We start from the raw sequence: 19,320 nt of genomic DNA, 5'->3' as shown, positions 1-19,320 counted from the left end.
TCAGCGCCATGGGGAGGCGGGGCCACAGCACAGAAGCCAAACCCTTCTCGTCCTGCTCTGAGTGACAGCAGCAGCCACCAATCAGAGCGCGGACAGCTCACCGCCCCTCTCCCTGCACAAGCGCCGGTGGTGGCCCCGTCTCCCGCCCGGCGGGGAGGACGCGGGACGGGAAGGGAGGCGGGCCGGCCCGCCTCCCGCCCCGTGTCCTCTCCCGCGGGGCCGGCCCGCGTTCTCCTTCCCTCCCCGCCAGGTCGGCCTCAGTGGGTGCAATGTTTTGCCGAAGCGCGGGCCGGGCCCGCCGGGCTCTGGCGTTGCTGCAGTTGCAGCCGCCCGCCTGGGCAGCGCCGCTCTCGGCCCGGGGACCGGCCGCCTGCTACGGGTAAAATCCACAGCCGCCTCCTTCTCCCTTTCCCCAGCTCCCTCCTCGCTTCCCGCGGCTTGGGGAAGGGGGTGTTTGTCAGCCAGGCGGCGGGATGGACGAGGCGTGTTAGCAGAGGGGGTGGCGCAGCGGATCGGGAGGGTGACAGGGTGACAAAGCGGGGACTCGGGCCGTGTCCTGAGGAGCCTGCTCCTGCTTTCCCTGCAGGATCCCTAAGGATCCGTGCCAGGGCCCCGCAGGGCAGGACGTGCCGCTGACCGCCTGCCCTCGGCCACCTGCTGCTGCTAAGGGGTCCCTGGAGGTCGCCAAGAGAGCGCATGGATCTAATCTAGATCATGCTGCTTATTCCGCAGAGGAAAACTGACATAGTGCTGCCTGTTTGCCTTGCACAGATAAAGAGCAGGTCGTATTGTAGCACAGCTGGAACAGGGGTAGTTTCCAGATTAAGCTGCGCTCCTGCAGAGTACGAGGTGAAGCACAAGATCTGCCCACTCTGCATCTGTGCTGCCGTGGTAAACACAGCCAGTATGTATCCAGTGCACCTCAAAGAGTAACACACCTTAACATTACTGATTCGAAATATCACGGTGGGTTTTTTGTTTTGCCAGAGTTTCCAATTCTGTCAACCAACAAAAGAAACATTCTTTATGAAAACTTAACAGAAGTGAAGTCATCCTGATGACAAGCAAACTGATGAAATGATTTCAAACTCACAGAAGTTTGGTACTGGGAGGACTAAGTACACCTTAGGTGTTGCCAGTTCCAATACAATTTCTCAGTGCATAGAAAGCCCAACTCATTTGTTGATAGTCCAAAAAGTATTGAAAATACCCTCCTGCATTTCAGTGGACTTCACACCGAGGCATAATCCAAGAATGGAAAAACATCACAGACTCAGCAAAATTCTCAAGGCCCTGATGTTAATAATTAATCCTAAAAACGTAGAACTATGTGCAAAAAAATTTGAATCAGGAAAGCAGAATATATAACCCTGTCTATTAAACTGTATGTTCCTGTTTTTAAAAAAGTAACAAGATGTTGATTATTTCTGTTTTGTTAGGAAGTGAAAGTGGCTTGGCAATTATAAGCAAAAAACCTCATAAGCAAAAAACCTCAACACATAATTATTAAAATTTTATAAGAACAATGTGCTGATATACTGTGGCAAGTGCTATAATAAAATACCTGTTAAAATTAATGACAAACTAAAAGATGGCATATGAAAAATAAAAAAAAAACATATAAAGAAAAAAGTGGAAGTCAGTATTCAAAAAGGGGCTAAGGCAGCCATATGAGTGCTACATGCAAAATTTGAATTGTGAGGTGTATAAACCACATCAAATATGATACATGGACTATAAGGAAGTTTAGCATTACAAGCAAACTATCATTTAGATCCCATTAGCGTAGCAATTCAGCAAAACTCACCAAAGTGATAATTACACAATGAATTTCTTTGTGTTGTACTCTTGCCACAGATTTGTACTCCAGTTCTCAAATTGGATCTGCACATAAGGAGCTGATACTATTCTGCACAGTCACAGCTTTTATTGAGGCATGTGGCATGATGGGTTACATAGACCCAAGTTTTATGTAAAATCAAAATTGGCTTTGTGTTGAAGAGGTTCTGTGGTTTAACTGCCTCCTATGTATTGGAAACATGAGTCTGCAAGCTATTGTTCATTTTTCTTCTAAAAAGGGTCTAAATTATTTGGATTGTTTTTACCTGTAATCCACCACTTTCAACTCTATACATACTGTAACTAGTTCAGACTTTATATATTTAAATTAAATTGTTAATGAATTGCTCAGTGCATATCAAGGAATAGAGATTGTTATTGTATCTAAGACTGGAAAACAACATGTCTCTGTGCACATGAAATTCACAGTGATTGAACTCATGGGACATGAATATTTAATCTAGGTAAAATTATGGCTACTCAATAGGTAACCAAATTGCAAGATTTTTATCATATTAGCTTTAAATAAAATGAATTAGGCTGTTGAAAAGATGTTTTGCAACCATTAGGTCACAAATTTGCCTGGGAGAACAGATGTAATGGCTTATACTGTTAAGAAGATACTTTGAATCTGTGCTGCTTCTGCTTCTCACTAGGGGCTTGTATCTGGACATGGTTTCTTGGGTCACTTATTTGCATTTACAGATATGTCCTGCTTTGTACTCAAGATTAGTGTAGGGGTCTAAGTGTTGGGGCTGAGACATGGCCTGTGCAGTCGGTTTCTGTGGTGGTTTTTTTGTGTGTGGATTTATTGCTCGTGGTATTTTCCAATTAAGTGTTATATCCTGGTGAGATTACACTGACAGAAATATTATTATCACATTCTTCTTCTCTGCTCTCATCTCAGTGCAAAGTGGTTTTCATGAGGAACAGCAACAATAGATTGTGGTTTCTCTGGCAGATGAAGAGGCTCGGTTTAGTAATAGCAAGGTGAACATGAGCCATGTTGAAAATTATGCTGTGACAGAATGAGGTTTCTCCTCTCTAATGTATTTATTTCAATGTTTCTGTAGCCATGTAAAGCTGCCTTTGTATATTTCTGGTTGCACCATCAAGACTGTTTTCCCACCCCCAAGCCTTTAGCCTAGGCATGAATATACCTAGGTATATTAAGTATATTAAGCCTTTAGGAATATACCTAGATATGAATATATATCATAGTGGTCACAACTGAATAATTCTCTGCTCCTGAGAAGCTTTTTTTAATCTTATATACACCCAAGGCAAGCAGCCCATTAAAATCTTATAGTGCTGTCATTAATATCTAGGAAAAGTAATTATTCTGTATTCCTGGAGTGACTAGGTAGTAATAAAAATTAACTCTCTGAATGTTTTCCTATTTCTCTCCTCTTTCCCTATCCCTAGTACTTCAATAACATCTGCCAAAATCCAAGTGAATGGAGTCCACCTGCATTATCAGCAAACAGGAGAAGGAAGCCATGCAGTTCTTCTGCTTCCAGGAATGCTAGGTTTGGAGATTTTATCTTCTTTGTAGAGCAACCACTTCTTTATCCATTTGGTCTCCAGCAAGAATGCACAAAACTATTTTGTAATGTATTCAACACCTGATTATGGAGCATTGCCATTAAAAAAAAAATTGCTACACTTAAAACAGAAGGGGAAATGCAGAGTTGTTGCCATCAGTTAACAGTTTTTAGAAGGTTTCATTTATCTTACCAGTCACCTTTTATACAATGTCCTGACTTACCTAGTGGTCACTTGCACTTTTGGATTTAACTGTGTAAAGGTGGTATCCAGGACAGGTGCCAAATAGCTACACAAGGTGGAAAATAGCAGAAGGGGGAGAAAAAATTCAGGTCAGCTATATTTGTTACACAGAGTGAATTATGCATTCCTCTTTAGAAGCTGGATGGATTTCAGCTGAATTTATAGACATAATGTAACCCTTACAGTTTATTGTGAAAAATTCACTGTTAAAATTAATTTTTTGCTTAAAGATGTATTTTCACATTTTGTTTATTCAGGGCAACATCATTAACATTCTCATGGTTTTTTGAGTTGGACAGCAGGTTCTGCTAGCTAAGTGGTGTCTGTCCATTGAAAACACTGTTTTTGATATCAACCTTTTAAAATTAACACAACCTATTTTTTCTGGGTTCTTGCAGTTTTAAACGATCCATCAGACTTACCAACAGTTCATAGCAGGCTGTCAGTAGGACTGTTACTGTGCTCAGAGTTGGGCAAATGATTAATTGAATTGCTGGATAAGATGATAAAATGTCAAGAACTGAAGAGCGGGAAACATTTGTTCTTCTTGGCAGCAATGTTTTCAAGTCTTCATGGAGTGGTTCTTTCTTTCAAAGAATTCTGAAGGGGAGAGTGGAAAAAAATTAATACTAGTCATCCTTCAAGTATTTCAAAATATGACAAATATATTTCAATCTATTAATTTTCTACAGCTTTTTAAACTAGCAATACTATTGCCAATACAAGCTCTTCAAACAGAAATCATGTATTTCTTCAGTTGTGAGCAATATTATTATTACTGATGATTATTTATTATTATTATGCATACATTGCTATCATCATAGCAGGCTATATAAAGCCTTTTTTATAACTTAGACCTGCTAAGGGTATCTGAGGACTGATTTGTCCAAGTAAACAGAAAAAAAAACCTTTTAAATGCCTTTAAATGGCCTTTTTAATATAGCAAGAGATGTATTTCATATTTCAGCACATTGAATTTGAACAAGTTTTAATCAAATAGCATTTGATACTATTACCACATGACCACAATACAAACAACACAGACTGCAGTCTTACCTTCATGCTAGGTTACTTTCATTCATAGATAGCTTAGTGCAATAGACAGGAGTCCTTCATGTTTAAACCCTTTGAAGGTCTGAGTAATTAATGAAAGAAATGGTTCTGCATCTGAAAAATGGCAGTATTTGGCTTATTTTTACATACTAGAAAAATAAAATTATATAATTTTATGCTTCTGTGTCACCACAGTCTCCTCAGGCAGCAAATTTAAAGGTCAGCTTTAAGCACCAATAGAGATGCTTTATCAAATCACAACTGTGTGGCACAGTGCTTTTCACTTACAAATTTATAGCAAAATATTCCTGCTCTCTCAGTTTCCCCTGTATTGCCTAGGTAACATGGGCAATTAAATGCCCATATTTAAATCTGTCAAATATGAATCCCCACTCAGGTACCTCAGTTTAAGGTACTGTATTTAATCATATGTGAGAATGCTGTTCTTGATAACCTTTCATACCTACCAGAAAGGGTTGGCTCTGAACATACTGCAGATGCTTCTAAAGATTTTAGCTGTGGCACTTCCTGTCTAAGAGTGGCAATGAATACTAACAATTAAAGAGTACACTTGTTGGGTAATCTCTTATTTGGAATAAAGTTACAAGATTTCCCCAGTTTCCCTTTAGAGTATGTATACTATGTTTGCAGTATGGTGGTTAATAAAATTGAAAAATTATAATGTTTCAGGGAGTGGTCAAACTGATTTTGGACCGCAGCTTAAGTCTATGAATAAGCAACTTTTCACAGTTGTTGCTTGGGATCCTCGGGGTTATGGAAAGTCCATTCCTCCATCTCGAGACTTTCCTCCAGATTTCTTTGAGAGGGATGCAAAAGATGCTGTGGATCTTATGCAGGTAAATCTATTATGAGATTTTTATTATTTCTTTTTTTTTTAAGTTGTTTTCCTTAAATTTTGAGAAGGAGGAATGTTGTTTCCAGCAGACAGCAAATTATGAAAAGACTCTACAAATGAAGGCTTAAAAGTGAGCATAAACACACTATTCCAGAAAATATTTTCTTCTTCCACCTATTCTGCAAGATGCATAGAGGTTCAGCAGTAGGAAGTAATATAGAACAACATGATTTTATTCTAAGACCTTGCCCTAAGAGGTTTGCAGCCAAGAACCATATAAGTTTAGTTAAATGTGTGTATAAGAAACAAAATCTATGCAAAGTAATTTAATTGAAAGGATTACCGTACTGAAGGGCTCTTAGAAAATTTTCTATCAAATAGAATCTTGGCATTTTGCCTTGAGCAGCCCATTATAAGCAACATTTGATTCTAAAAATTAACTTGATGCTTTGCATTTTACAGCATATTACTGAAGTAATTTTTGTGGGAAATCAAAGGCTTCCTGTGACCATACCAAATCTTACTAATTAATACAGCTATTGTGGTTATAAATAATATGGCCTAAAGCTGTTATTATTTCTCCTTCTTGAAAAATCCTTCAGATTTTTTATTCAAATCTGTGTTTCTCTTTTATTCTGTCCTATAACTGCTGACACTATTTTCTGGTTTAGCTTTAGCTAATATTCTGGCATTTTTATATTAGTATATACAGTCTCTTTGGTCATGTTAAGAAAATTGGCGAAGCATTAAAATTCCAAAAATATGAGGCAAGATTCTGACAATCAGTCCAACTGTATTTCTATAATAAACAATAACCTTTCTGAAAACCCATCTGAAACTGGAAATGTGGCCTTCCCGGTGGATTCTGCATAGTGAAACAAAGTAAGTCTGACAGCAGAATCGGGATTAAGACACAGATTTGCCCTCTAACCATAAAAGCTATCTCTCTGTACTGTAAATCTTCAATTTCTTCTGCTACACTAGCAAAGAAAATAAAGATGCTGCCATGAATAGGTGACAAACTTGCAGTCTAAATGGTTGTCCCTCTTTCTTGTCTCTGATCAAATACTAATAAATGCAAAATATTAAACAGACTTTCCCCAAAGGGAATGTAACCATGTAGCTTCCAGCCAAACAGAACAGCAGCCTACCAGTCTCTAGAGCTGCCAAAGCAAATGAGGCATAGCATCCTGTTTTTTTGAAGATGTTTCTCAATATAAGCATATAATAACAACTTACTAAAGTGTTTCCAAGCGTGGGAGACTAGCTGCTATTTTAGGATATTACAAAGGATAGCACAAATCCCAAGGAATCATTCCAACTATGATTTCAAGAATATAATGGTTTATATACATCATCCAGCCTACAATCAGCCAAAAAACACATCCATATGGGTGAGCTTTCAGAACCTTTTTTCTAGTCTCCTTCAGATTCTGGTGTCTCTGCTGGAACTGTGAGTGATGCAAGATTTCTGTGAAATAACAAAAGCTGAAGTTCTGCAGAGTATTTAGGACCTTTATGCAGAAGACACCGTTCTGTATCTCTATTTGTGTTCTGTGAAGGAGTTTGCTTGAAATAAAAGGAGCATAATGCACCTGAGCCCACTTTGCTGCCCTCCACCCCAATGTTTAGTGCTAGCAAAGTCAATAGCATTAAAACAATCATTAGGGAAATAATTAGTGTTGATATTTAAGAAGTTCTTACTCTTCAGAGCCACTGTCCTAGCAAAAGGATGGCCTTGAGCTTCTGTATGTTTTTGTAGATCAACTGCAACTTTTGCTTCTCCTACACTCCCTGTGGTGCAGTGAAAACATACATGCAGTGCAGAGTGATGTTGTATTGCAGCTCACTGCTGTATGTGGTCATTGGATTGCATTTCACAGAGGCCTGGATGGAGAAGGTGACTTCAAAAGAAATTTTTTTTCACTCACTGAGTAAAGGCAGCACAAAATCACCCACAAAACTGTGCTGTGCAATCAGCTTTCAGGTGATTGCCCATGTTACATTAGTGACCTGTACTGTAAATAGTTAAAAATTAAAGCAAGCAAAATTGCACACCTTATTCAGCATATCTGTTACATCACATTGTTTTTCTGAAGGCTGCAAAGGATAAATTAAATTCCTCCTGCTGGAAAGGCATCCTGAGATACCCCAAAGAATGCATCAAGATAAAGGATAGTAAACATGAGAAATACTAGAGGCAAATAGATCTCAACCTGGCATGAAGAACAAAAATTTAATCAGCTATTCCATCCTTCAGCCAGCTTTGAGCTCCATCATTTGTTATTGGCAGTAGAGGAACAGTAGCAACATCAAAATTTAACCTTTACAAGCACTGCTGCCAACCCCAAAATCTGCCAAGATACCAGGAGCCCTGGAGCAGCACATAGTGAAAGTTGGACTAAGTTGAACTACTTCTTCATCAGACCAGGGCCAACTTCTGATCAGCTGCAAAAATTCGAAGTTCTCTTTTCTTGCTATGAGCTCTCACTTTACATGTCCCTTTTTTTTCTCTACCTCATTTATTTTCTGTTTAGTAATTAGCTCAGCTTTGCAGAGTGAAATCTAAAATTGGTGAAAACTACAGTGAGCAGAATAATGAAGATAAAGCTGAAACCATAAAAGCCTTATAGGGATAGAAGTTTTCTAAATATTGAGTTGATTAGTAAAGTTGTGACTCACTTGAGCATTAAGTTTACAAGCAAAGTAGAAACTTCTTTTTCTCCCTCTGTAGTTGCTTCTCTCATTGCCTGGATTTTTGCTTTCTTCTGTCACAACAAAATGGGCCTGGACTTCTGACATCACAAAGCACCAAAGCAACTCATTCAACTAACTTGCTCTTTTATCCTCCAAAAGTACAATATACTTCTTAATTACATCTAAAAGGTTTTAATTTCTGCAGAACAAAAGCAAAAACACTGCAAAATATATTTTCTTGTGAATGAGTTCACAAACCACAGTTCCTATATGCAAAACTTCAAGTACTGCTTAACCATTGAACCATTGGTTCACCATCATCCATGTACAACCTTCAGATGAGTGCCTTTACCTTCCCCACTCTTTCTCCACTGAACATAACACACACAAAAGTCTCTCACCTGTGACTATCAGTACTCTCTATGACCTATAGTGATTATGAGGAAACAAGGTTTTCAAATTCTAATAGAAATCATTATCATAGAATCACAGAACTGGAGTTGGAAGGGACCCATCAGGATCATCGAGTCCAACTCCTGGCCCTGTGCAGGACACTCCAAGAGTCACACCATGTACCTGAGAGCATTTTCCAAATGCTGCTTGTACTCTGTCAGGCTTGGTGCTGTGACCACTTCCCCGGGGAGCTGTTCCAGTGCCCAGCCACCCTCTGGGTGAAAAACCTTTTCCTGATATCCAACCTAAACCTCCCCCAACTCTTCCTATGCCATTCCCTTGGGTCCTGTCACTGGTCAGAATTAATTAAGGTCTTGGTTGTCATATTTTTTGCCCTAAGCCTTCCTTTTGAAGAAAGAGGATTTTAGATATTAATGTTTCAAAGCGCAACTGACCGTGAAGGAGCATTTCAAACATACAAACTTCAGAAAATGTGAATAAGCAACTGAAATTTGATACAATCCTTTTGGTTGTTACCAAAAAGCAGGCTTTTTTAAGCTCAGATAGCATCAATAAACCAGATCACCGGCTTCCATTTTTCAAATATTACACTTTTCTTTTTCTTAAGTTTAGCTTAATCTTACCATCCGCACTGTGATAGTCTTTGCCAGCTTTTACACAGATTCTTCAAATCATCAGGCTGTCTGAAAAGGTCTTTACTCTCCATTTTAAATCAGCTTTTCTTTTTTTGAAGGGCTTTTTAAAACACAGCAAGAATCTGATAGGACTACTGTCCATTTCATTAAAGAGTTATAGAAAATTGAAATGGCAGGGGTAATTTCTTGTTTTCTAAATTTGACTTTTTAAAAGCATTTTTATGTATAGCAAGAAAATTATGTTTTCTAATTATAAAAATGAACTATAGCTCAACTACGTAGTGTTGTGCCTAAAACATTACAGTTCATTTTCAAGAAATATTTGACATTTGGCTGTAAATCCAGCTGATGATTTGCATGTAACTTTCTTGTATGAATCAAGGCACTGAAGTTTAAGAAGTTCTCCTTGTTGGGGTGGAGTGATGGTGGAATTACAGCTCTCATTGCTGCTGCAAGGTACCCAAATCTTATCCACAAGCTGGTTGTCTGGGGAGCAAATGCCAGCGTTACTCAAGAGGATGTGAGAATTTACAATGGTATGTAAATAAATTAATTTACTTTCTACTTGGCCCAAGGATCTTAGTCATGTGACAGCTAAGTGGAGACAGAGCTGAGCACACAACAAACCTGAAGAGACAGGACACAAAATTCACTGCATTGTGAGGTATAGGGATAGATTTAAGTTATAATGAGAAACTCCCTAACAGTTACTCTAAGGGTAATATAATAGATTTTTTAACAAGCCCTTACCAACTTAGCCTGATGAAAAGCAGAAGTTACAACAGCCTATGAGCAGTTTTCAGGAAGTCAGGGTTTTGTTGTTGTAATAAATTTCTAAAAATAAATTCCAAATAATGCTATCAAATTTCTTATCTCACATCTTGCACAACCTTTTTAAAACCAGGTCCACAGATAATTACTGGGCTAGCTCATTACAGCTTTTGCCTCTAGAGGCTATATAATATAGACAGTAAGAAAATAAGTTCATAACTTACCTTTTAAGTTCAGGAAACAAATGAATCATTCAAGTAAATGTCCCAAGGTGTCTTTACCATTTGCATTCCGTCAGAGTTAATTATTATCATTAGAAAACCTTTGCAAAGTAAAGAAATAGGGGACTTCTGATCCTTATTCCACTCATGTGAAATAGAATCTGAGATCACTGCTCACTACAAAGAAAATTTGGAAGAAATGGCTGGTGAACTCAGAAAGGGGCCATATTTCCTGTTGAACATAGAAATGAAAAGATGTAGCCATGTCAGCTCCCAACAAATGTAACCCAGTATAATTTCATTTTAGTGACTGGAGTTTGATTTATACCAGCTGTTCAATCTCTCTTGCTTCAGCAAAATTACAAGTGTATTTATTGCACATCTGTATTTACCTCACCTATACTAAAACTGAAATTGGTAGTAGCAGTAATAATATATGTTTTAGTTCAGAAAGCAAAATGCTTTTTAGCTCTGTAAAATGCTTTATTTCTTTACATGCTTTTATAGTTATGATTTTTTGTTGTATAACTATGAAATGCACATCTCCTCCCTACACAACAGACTAAAATGTAAAAGAAAAATTAAAAAAAAAACCAAAAACAACAACAAAAAGTGCCCTCTTTACATGGAGCACCCACTGCAATATTGGCCTTTGTCCTTTGTAAATTGTTGCTTTCAACATCTCTCCCTGGCTGATAGAGCTCAGAGAGTAGCAGCACAAGTCTTCTACAACTGGCTCGTCAGTGCATGTCAGCTGCATTGGAGGGTTTGGCAGGAAAGAAGGGTGTTGATTTGGTATCCGTGTCCTTTCAACATTGGCTTCTCCCTTCTCTTTTTAAATTAATGCCAGCCACAAGGATAAAACAGTAGATTCTATATGGGAAACCACTGTTCAGTAGCACCTAGCCTGGGGTGAGCAGACTCATTTCCAATCAGATGCTGTTATAAAATACTCTCAGTCACTGCTATCTCTGTCATTTGGCTGGACAGGTTCTCTTTGTTAATTAACACCTCACTCCTTTCTTCCCTTAATTCCCTTTTGAAACCAATTAAAACCTTTGCTAGTGGCATATTTTGTAGTTTGATGATTCAGTACTGTGCTGTTCTCTGCTGTGCCAACTTTTTCAGATTTTGTCATTCCAGCTGTACAGCTGGAATGTAGTTTAATGAAAAGAACCCTTTTGAATAGCTAGTTTGTGAGCAGTACCAAAAATTTTAGAGGAAAAAAAAGAGAAAAATCTGATAAATAAATAACTAAAATGTCAGGTTATTTGTACAGTTTTAGCCAGCCTGCCATGAGTCACAGATCTCTATTGAGTCACTTGTTTTTGTGTAAAACTATGGCAAATGTACCATGATGTCAGCTTGCTGGAATGCCTTAGTAAGAGCTTCCTTCCTCTAAGAGTTAGTAGGAGCCATGGAAGAACTTCCATCCATGAGTTGATGCAAAAGGCTGGAGGATATGAAAAAGAACTGCCAGGTCTAGAACACTGGTATGAAACAGTCCTATTTTTGTACACAAGGTGGCCCTTGAACTTCTCTTGTGAAAGCCCTCCAGAAAGAAGCATCAGCAGTTTTAGGACTGAGTCCTTTGAATATTATGTTTTTTCTGGTTTTCCTTGTGACAAGGAAAATAATAACAAGATGTTCCTGTTCCTAAGAAGACCACAGCAGAAGTTGTACAACTGTCTTTTTTACACTCTTTCCATACTATGAATTATTTGAAATATTCATTGCAGTTTCAAGTTTGAAATACATATTTGCAGTCTGGTTTGAGAACTTCTCCATATTAGGTGTGGTTTGGACCTTTTTGCTGGAAAGGACATAACATATTTCAACTTTATTTTGTGCAGGCATCCGAGATGTTTCAAAATGGAGTGAAAAGGTCAGGAAACCACTGGAAGAGCTGTATGGCCATAAGTACTTTGCAGAAACCTGTGAGGCTTGGGTAGATGGAATATCACGCTTTGCTGAAAATTCAGATGGTAAGGCTTTCACAATATTGAACTGAGGCAAGTAGAGGAGCAGGCAGTTCTGGATAAAAAAAATGTAACAGTACTTCTAGCAGCCAGTAAAAGAAGGACTCTGCTTATGGCATTAAAAGCTGGGTCTGACTCACACTCAGGAATAACACAATTACTCTGTAGATGGTTCACAGAACCAGAAAGGTACAAAGGAAAACATTTCTGGAAAACATTAGCTGCTGAGGTTCTCCTCTTGTTCCACCACAAAACTGCACTATTAAGTCATTGCTTTTGTGGAGACTAAATAGGAAGGATTCTGCTCAGGCAGAATCTTTCTCTCCTCTTCTGTCTCTGTGTCAAAGGATTATCTCTTGGTGACATAGGTAAGATGTACCAAAATTAAGGCATGCTCTTTTCACAGAGCTGAAGAACTCTTTCAAACCTTGTAGCATGTGAGTTAAAAAAGAAGGGACTTCAGATTTTGATAACTCAAAATTTAAAAAGCACGTTTTAAAAACACTACTGAAGCAGCTCAGGTGTTTAAAAATAAAACAAAAACAAAACTATACAATATAGCTTTTTATCCCTGAAGATTTCTGCAGTTATCTTTATAGACCTTTTCAGCCAAGGATACTATGAATAATAATTTGCAGTTCTCTTTTGATTCAGAGTGAATTTGCTTTTAATTTGCCTAAAGCAGTAATTCATAATGTATTAAAAAAAAGGAGTTTGTAACTCATATACACATTTTTCTGTAACTCTGATAATGAAAGACAGAAGGTAATGTACATTAACAGGCAGCAGGTACTACAGGGAAAATATTCCTTCATGTCATATTTTTTCCATAAATTTTTGTATAGGATCACCACAGGACTAGGACTTTTCCTAGTAATGTGATGTAACAAATTATGTTCCAATTTTATTTTAGCTTTTCTGGAATCTCCTTAAAACTATTTTTTTCTGAAGCGCAAAGCCCAGGCTGGTGAATCTGTGGCTGTGACATCCCTTCACTGCCTGCACATGCCTCAGACATTGAGATAAAGTGACTGTGAAAAAGAAGCCACCAAGAAACATGTAACAAGGAGCTGAATTATCTAGATGCTGAAACTGGGTCAGATATTGGGAGAAGCCTAATGTTTGCTTCGAGAGATGAGCAGCTATCAGACTGCAGGATTTTTTTCCAGGGGAAAACCAGTTTTCCAACTTAGATTACAGACAGGCCACTCTGCAATTATACTTAAAACACTGTAACAAAGGCACAGATACAGCAGATATAAGAAAAGGTGTTAATAAAACCCATCAGAGATAAAGGGAGGACAGCAAACCAAATGATGGCCAAAACCTCAAGCTTTTTTAAAACTAGACTGTTTTCCCTGAATGAGACAGCTCTTAGTGTAAAATACCATAAGAAATGAACTTTTAGAAAGAGCTAACAATTTGTGAAACTGAGCAAGTTGCATAATCCAAGATTATTCTTGCTGTTCCCATGCTTTTAGAGTAAATATAATTTAATGGTTTTAGTACAATACAGTTTTAGGACTGAAAACGAGGAAATAATAGTTTGACTGCCAACTATGTTCCTAGATAAATAACCTAAATTTACTTGGAGCTTGTTCTGAAAAATAGTCAACATTTCTGCAGGTATTAGAGAACTATGGGTAAAATATTCTAAGTGAAAATATTTAACCAGTAGAATTCCAAACAAAGGCTGCATAAATAACCAAATAATTGGAAAAACTGTGAGAGCCTCTGACTTTAGAGCTAAGGAAAATGTGCATGTATGAGCATTAATCTTGCAGCTGTTGGTCGCTGCAAGGTGACAATTGCAAATAGACAAAGTTATCCCAAAGAAAAACAGAAAATAAAGCCCATTCAGGATGTTTTGCCCAAAGATTGCCTTGCAAGAATGTGGGAAGTTCGACAGTGAGTTTGAAAACTAGGTTACTAAGAAATGAGGGAAAAAAGGGGAGAAAATTCAGAAAAGTCTCTAGGTAAAACCATTAAAATTCCTTCTAATGAGATTAATGACTAGAAAACAAAATTATGAATGGGTGGGGAAAAATAACTTTTGAATAGCTTTAGTGTAATTCATATCAAACGGTTATGCATTGGTGCTGGGTTTGCATGGCCAGGTTTTGGAACCAGGGGAGCTGCAGGATGCCTAGAAGCTTCCTCTGTGTCTGGCAGAGCCAATGCCAGCCTGTTCCAAGATGGACATACCACTGGCCAAGGTGTGATGGCACTAACAGCTCTGTGAAAACTGACTTAAGAAGGAAAAAAGAGTTACTGCACAGATGTTACTGCAGCCAGAGAAGAGCAGGGTGAGAATAAGTGAGAGGAACAACTATGCAGCCACCAAGATCAGTGAAGAAGGAAGGGTAGGAGGTGCTCCAGGACCTGAGATTTCCCTACAGCCCATGGTGCAGACCCTGGTGAGACAGCTGTGCCCCTGCAGCCCATGGAGGTCAACAGGGATCCAGCTGCAACTCTTGGAGGAGCCCACACCAGAGCAGGTGGATGCCCAAGAGAGGGCTGTGTGCCTGTGGGAAATCCATGCTGGAGCAGGCTCCTGCTGGGACCTGCAGACCCATGGAGAGAGGAGCCCACACAGGAGCAGGTTTCCTGGTAGGACTTGTGACCCAGTGGGGAACTTAGGCTGGAGCAGACTGTGCCTGAAGAACTGCACCCTGTGGAGAGATGACTCACCTTGCAGCAATTTGTGGGGAACCACTGTTTGTGGGATGGATTCATGTTGGAGAAGTTCATGGAGAACTGCTTCCTGTGGGAGGGACTCCTCACTGGAGCAGTGGAAGAACTCCCTGAGCAGCAGCAGGAACAAGCTGTCATGAACTGACCTCAACCCCCACTCCCCATCTCCCTGCACCACAGAGAGCCAGAAGGTAGAACCCAGGAAGAAGCTTCTAAGATTTATTTTACTTCTCATGGTCCTGCTCAGATTTTGTTAGTAATAAATTCAGTTAATATCCCTGAGCTGAGTCTGTTTTGCCCACGATGGTATTCAGTGGGTGCTCTCTCCTAGTCCTTATCTCAGCTTGGGAACCTTTCATTCTGTTTTCTCTCCCCTGTCCACTTGTGGAGGGAGTGATGAGGAGGCTCAGGTAGTTGCTTCTCATCCAGTTGGGATCAGTCCATTAGAACATTGCAGACAGCAATGGGCCTGGGAGATGCAACAGGTGTCAGTGCAGCCTAAGTTAATTTGTTCCAAAAAAGCAGCAAATCTTGTAACCTGACAACTGCTGTATCAAAATGTAGGTTAAGGTGAGGGCCATAAAACTCTAAGGCTGAGAAGAACAAAGCTGGGAATGAGATTCATGTATTGGCTTTGAAGAGTCAAAGGGAGCCTGGGGGAAATGTGGAACAGAAGTGCTTCATTGTCTGTATCCTTTTGTGCTAGTATCCATTAATAGAGCAAACTGCAGTGAAGTAAGATTTTGGAGAAAGAGATGTTAATTATAGTCCTGCTTGCATAGTTCTGTAGATTAATCACACACAATCCACAAGGAGAGGCAATAGCTAGAGCCCAATGGAGTTCAGAGCCCTTTATGGAAGCAGTTTCATCTTTCATACAATTTTAAACCAAAGTGTGACCTTCGTTTGTTTTCTCCCTAGGTAATATCTGCCAACAGTTGCTGCCAGATATTAAATGTCCCACATTTATAATTCATGGTGAGAAGGACCCTTTGGTCCCACAAGCTCATGCAGAATACATTCATAAGCACATCAAAGGCTCTCGGTAAGTTAAATGATGGAATTTTTATAAACCCTTGTTGAAGAAATGTAGTTCAAACTCACTGTTTAAGAAAAAGTATTTGGACAGGTTCTCTCTGCCACACAGAGAGCTATTCTAAACTTCCCAGCAAGTTACAATGCAAATTGGGTAGCTGGACTTTCCTTGCAATATAAAAAGTACAGTATTTTAATAAGCTCCTTCCTAAAGCCCTCTGAATGAAACCAAGTTCCTTTTTCTCTTTCCACTACACAAACTACTACTCCCTAAGCTTTATCAAAGCAAGCAAAGTTGTTATGACCATTGCATTCCTTTTGCTATAAGAGACCTCATTTCTGTCCTATTCAGCAGAACAAGGAATTTAGATGCTATGAATGGAGAGAGATTCCCAGTTAGAGAGAGAAACACAGTTCACTTCTGTTTGCTCTGCCCTAATAATGTGAACAACCTCAGAGGTTCTCTTTCCACCTGTTCCATGAATTTTCCATGTTTTTAAGAAAAGCAGAATGAGGAAAAAAAATGTACAACTGTGCTCAGAAACATTACTATATAAACAAGAAAAATCTGCTTCATGTGTGTTGTGGTTTAACCTCAGATGGCAACTCAGTACTACTCACTCCCTCACTCGTGATCAGGGACAGAATCAGATGAGTAAAATTGGAAAAAAAAAAAACTCGTGTTGAGATAGAGACAGATTAATAGCTAAAGCAAAAGCCACACATGCCAGCAAAGTAAAACAAGAACTTAACTCACTCCTCCCACAGGCAGGCTGGTGTTAAGCCATCCCCAGGAGAGCCAGGCTCCATCACACATAGCAGTTACTTGGGAAGACAAAATGTCATCCCTCCAAACATCCCCCTTCCTTCTTCCCCCAGCTCTGTATGCTCAGCACCATGCCATAGGCATGGAATATTCCTTTGGTCAGTTGGGGTCAGCTGTCCCAGCTCTGTCCCCTCCCAGCTTTTTGTGCACCCTCAGTCTCCTCCCTAGTGGGGCAGTACAAGAAGGCCTTGATGCTGTCCAAGCCCTGCTCAGCAATAATAGAAACATCTCTGTGTTATCAACACTGTTTCCAGCACAAATCTAAAACAGCCCCATAACAGCTACTGTGAAGAAAATTTACTCTATCCCAGCCAAAAACCAGCACAACGTGAAAATTCCAGAAAGGCTTCCTATATAAAGCTGGGATTTTACCACCTGAATTTTCTTCATGAATTTGCGCACAAATGCAAGCATTCTATTACTCCTTAATAACAGACTGTGATTATTAGCAATGGAGAACAGAAGTAGTGGAGGGGGGGAAAGCATTTTTATGAATGCAAAGTGTAGGGAACTGTTTTGCTGGTGTCATCTCAGTGCAAAAATGAATGATACCTCTAAGTCAGCCCTCCTGATCATAGTAATACATTCTGCTACAGGAAAGATGAGAACAAGACATCTTCCTCACAATTTCATGCAGGTGTTTGATTTCATGTCTGCTGATTTGTCACTCCTACATGCCCTGTTCAGAACACTTACCATCCTGCTTCGTTTCACTGAGCTCCAAAATACTCCCGTTGCTGACTAAGGCAAATCATCCCAAGAAAATAGACAAGAATCTGATAGCTTCCCTTTGGAAGACAAGTTAAAGAGAAAACACTGTTAGAAATTGCCATCTAATAAAATGTTAAACAGTGATTCTTTCCATGCCTTTGTGCGGAAGTGCTCCCCTTTATGCTTATTTGTCAGAAAAGAAACCAGACTAATGGTGTTCTCAGAAATTAATGCTTGGGCACATGGTCCTATTCTTTCCTGGTTGCATTAGAGGTGCCAATTTTTCATTGTGAAGCAGAAAGAAAATCTTATATTCAGTATGTTTTCAGTAACACATGCTTCCACCATCAGTTTTTCTTGCCTTGACTTTTATGTAGTAGTAAAGTAGAAAAAGCTTCTTCTGATTACAGTGCAGATACATTGCTGGTTTCTCTTGTGGTGAAAGAGTGTGCCATCATTCTGCATTTGAATGGCATGGCTGGAGTCTGGTAGCATTACAATAGTCAGAAACATTAATGGCAATAGGAAATTGCATGCACAGTGCTTTAGTTTGTGAATCTGTGTGCTGCTTACCTTACAAGAAACAGACTTCATGGAATTCACTAGACAAGCTGGGTATGTTCACATGCTGCTGCGCTTTTCCCAAAACAAAACAGCACTTGGCACCACCAAAAGGTGATCCCTCTTGCTCTAGTGGGACTTGGATGTGAAGGCAGCACAGTATCAGTCAGAATGGTTTTAGCTCTACAGGAACTGCTTGGTATGTGGCAAAACAAGACAATTTAAAGAATTTCCCACCTCCATATAAAGAAGTGTTCATCCCTGATATATAAAGTTTGTCTCAGATAGAAAGCAAAAGTAAGCAGAATGTTAGGCATGTCAGACTCATACTTGTATTATAAAAAATTAACCTTATTCACAGGTACTACTTCTAAGCTTTTGGCATAGCCAGAGAAGTTCAGACTTACCTTTTTATTTCAATGGATGAATGGTTTTAGATTTCGATTGTCTTTTTGCAGAAAGATTAGACAAAGTACAAATACTAACCAAGTTTGGGTAATGACAAGAACTCTGTTTCACTGCCTGGCACAATTACTGTTCTCTGAAAGAAGCAACAGTGCTCAGGTACTTCACATACCTTTCAAAGATGCATCTTACATAACTTTTGGAACTTATCTTCTCTGAAGATCACCTGAAGGTTTTCTAGAAACTGGGTCTAGGGCACAAAAATTTGGTTTAGGCTTATTTTATCCTCCCCAGAGTGGGACAAGTAGTATACTTGCTGTTCCAACTGTTGCTGTGGTTCACATTGCAACCACACACATAAGGACAGTACTTAAAATGAGTTACTACAATTCCTTACTGGGTAACAAAGGGCAAGGAAAATGCAACAAGCATTTTAATTACCTATACTCACAGAATAAAATGCATAATCAGCAGGGGTTTTTTTTCTCTTTTAAGGTTGCTTCTGATGCCAGAAGGAAAGCATAATTTACACCTGCGTTTTGCAAAGGACTTCAACAGAGAAGTGGAAAATTTCCTACGCTGACGTGAACTGTAAAGCAAGTCAGAGGTGCTTAGCCTTTGCCTTGGTTAGGAATTTTGGTTGGAATTTCCATTGCAATGGAGTTATAGGTAGGTTTGAGTCATGTAAGAAAAACATTAAACATATTTGCATGAAAAGCATATGTCTTAAGAACATGTAAGCCTCAGCAATCAGAGCATACCACTGTAAGTGCAAGAATTCTGACATGTCTTTAAACTTACTTGTTGCCACCAAGGCTGAACAGCTGTTCTTTGT

The 19,320-nt window shown here is 39.2% G+C and overlaps 1 protein-coding gene across 1 annotated transcript; it reads left to right on the top strand.

Moving 5' to 3' along the window:
- The first annotated feature begins 129 nt into the window (after positions 1-129).
- On the top strand, positions 130-19,300 carry BPHL (biphenyl hydrolase like). Its single transcript, XM_064705368.1, has 7 exons — positions 130-379; positions 3,265-3,368; positions 5,371-5,537; positions 9,665-9,818; positions 12,128-12,259; positions 15,869-15,992; positions 18,981-19,300. Exons 1-7 carry the CDS (start codon positions 270-272, stop codon positions 19,066-19,068), a joined length of 879 nt encoding a protein of 292 aa, XP_064561438.1. The 5' UTR covers positions 130-269; the 3' UTR covers positions 19,069-19,300.
- The last annotated feature ends 20 nt before the right edge of the window (positions 19,301-19,320 follow it).

This window comes from Zonotrichia leucophrys, chromosome 2 (assembly GCF_028769735.1).
Source record: "Zonotrichia leucophrys gambelii isolate GWCS_2022_RI chromosome 2, RI_Zleu_2.0, whole genome shotgun sequence".
NCBI lineage: Eukaryota > Metazoa > Chordata > Aves > Passeriformes > Passerellidae > Zonotrichia > Zonotrichia leucophrys.
The sequence above is the reverse complement of the archived record's forward strand: the minus strand, read 5'-3'. Positions and strand labels throughout refer to the sequence as shown.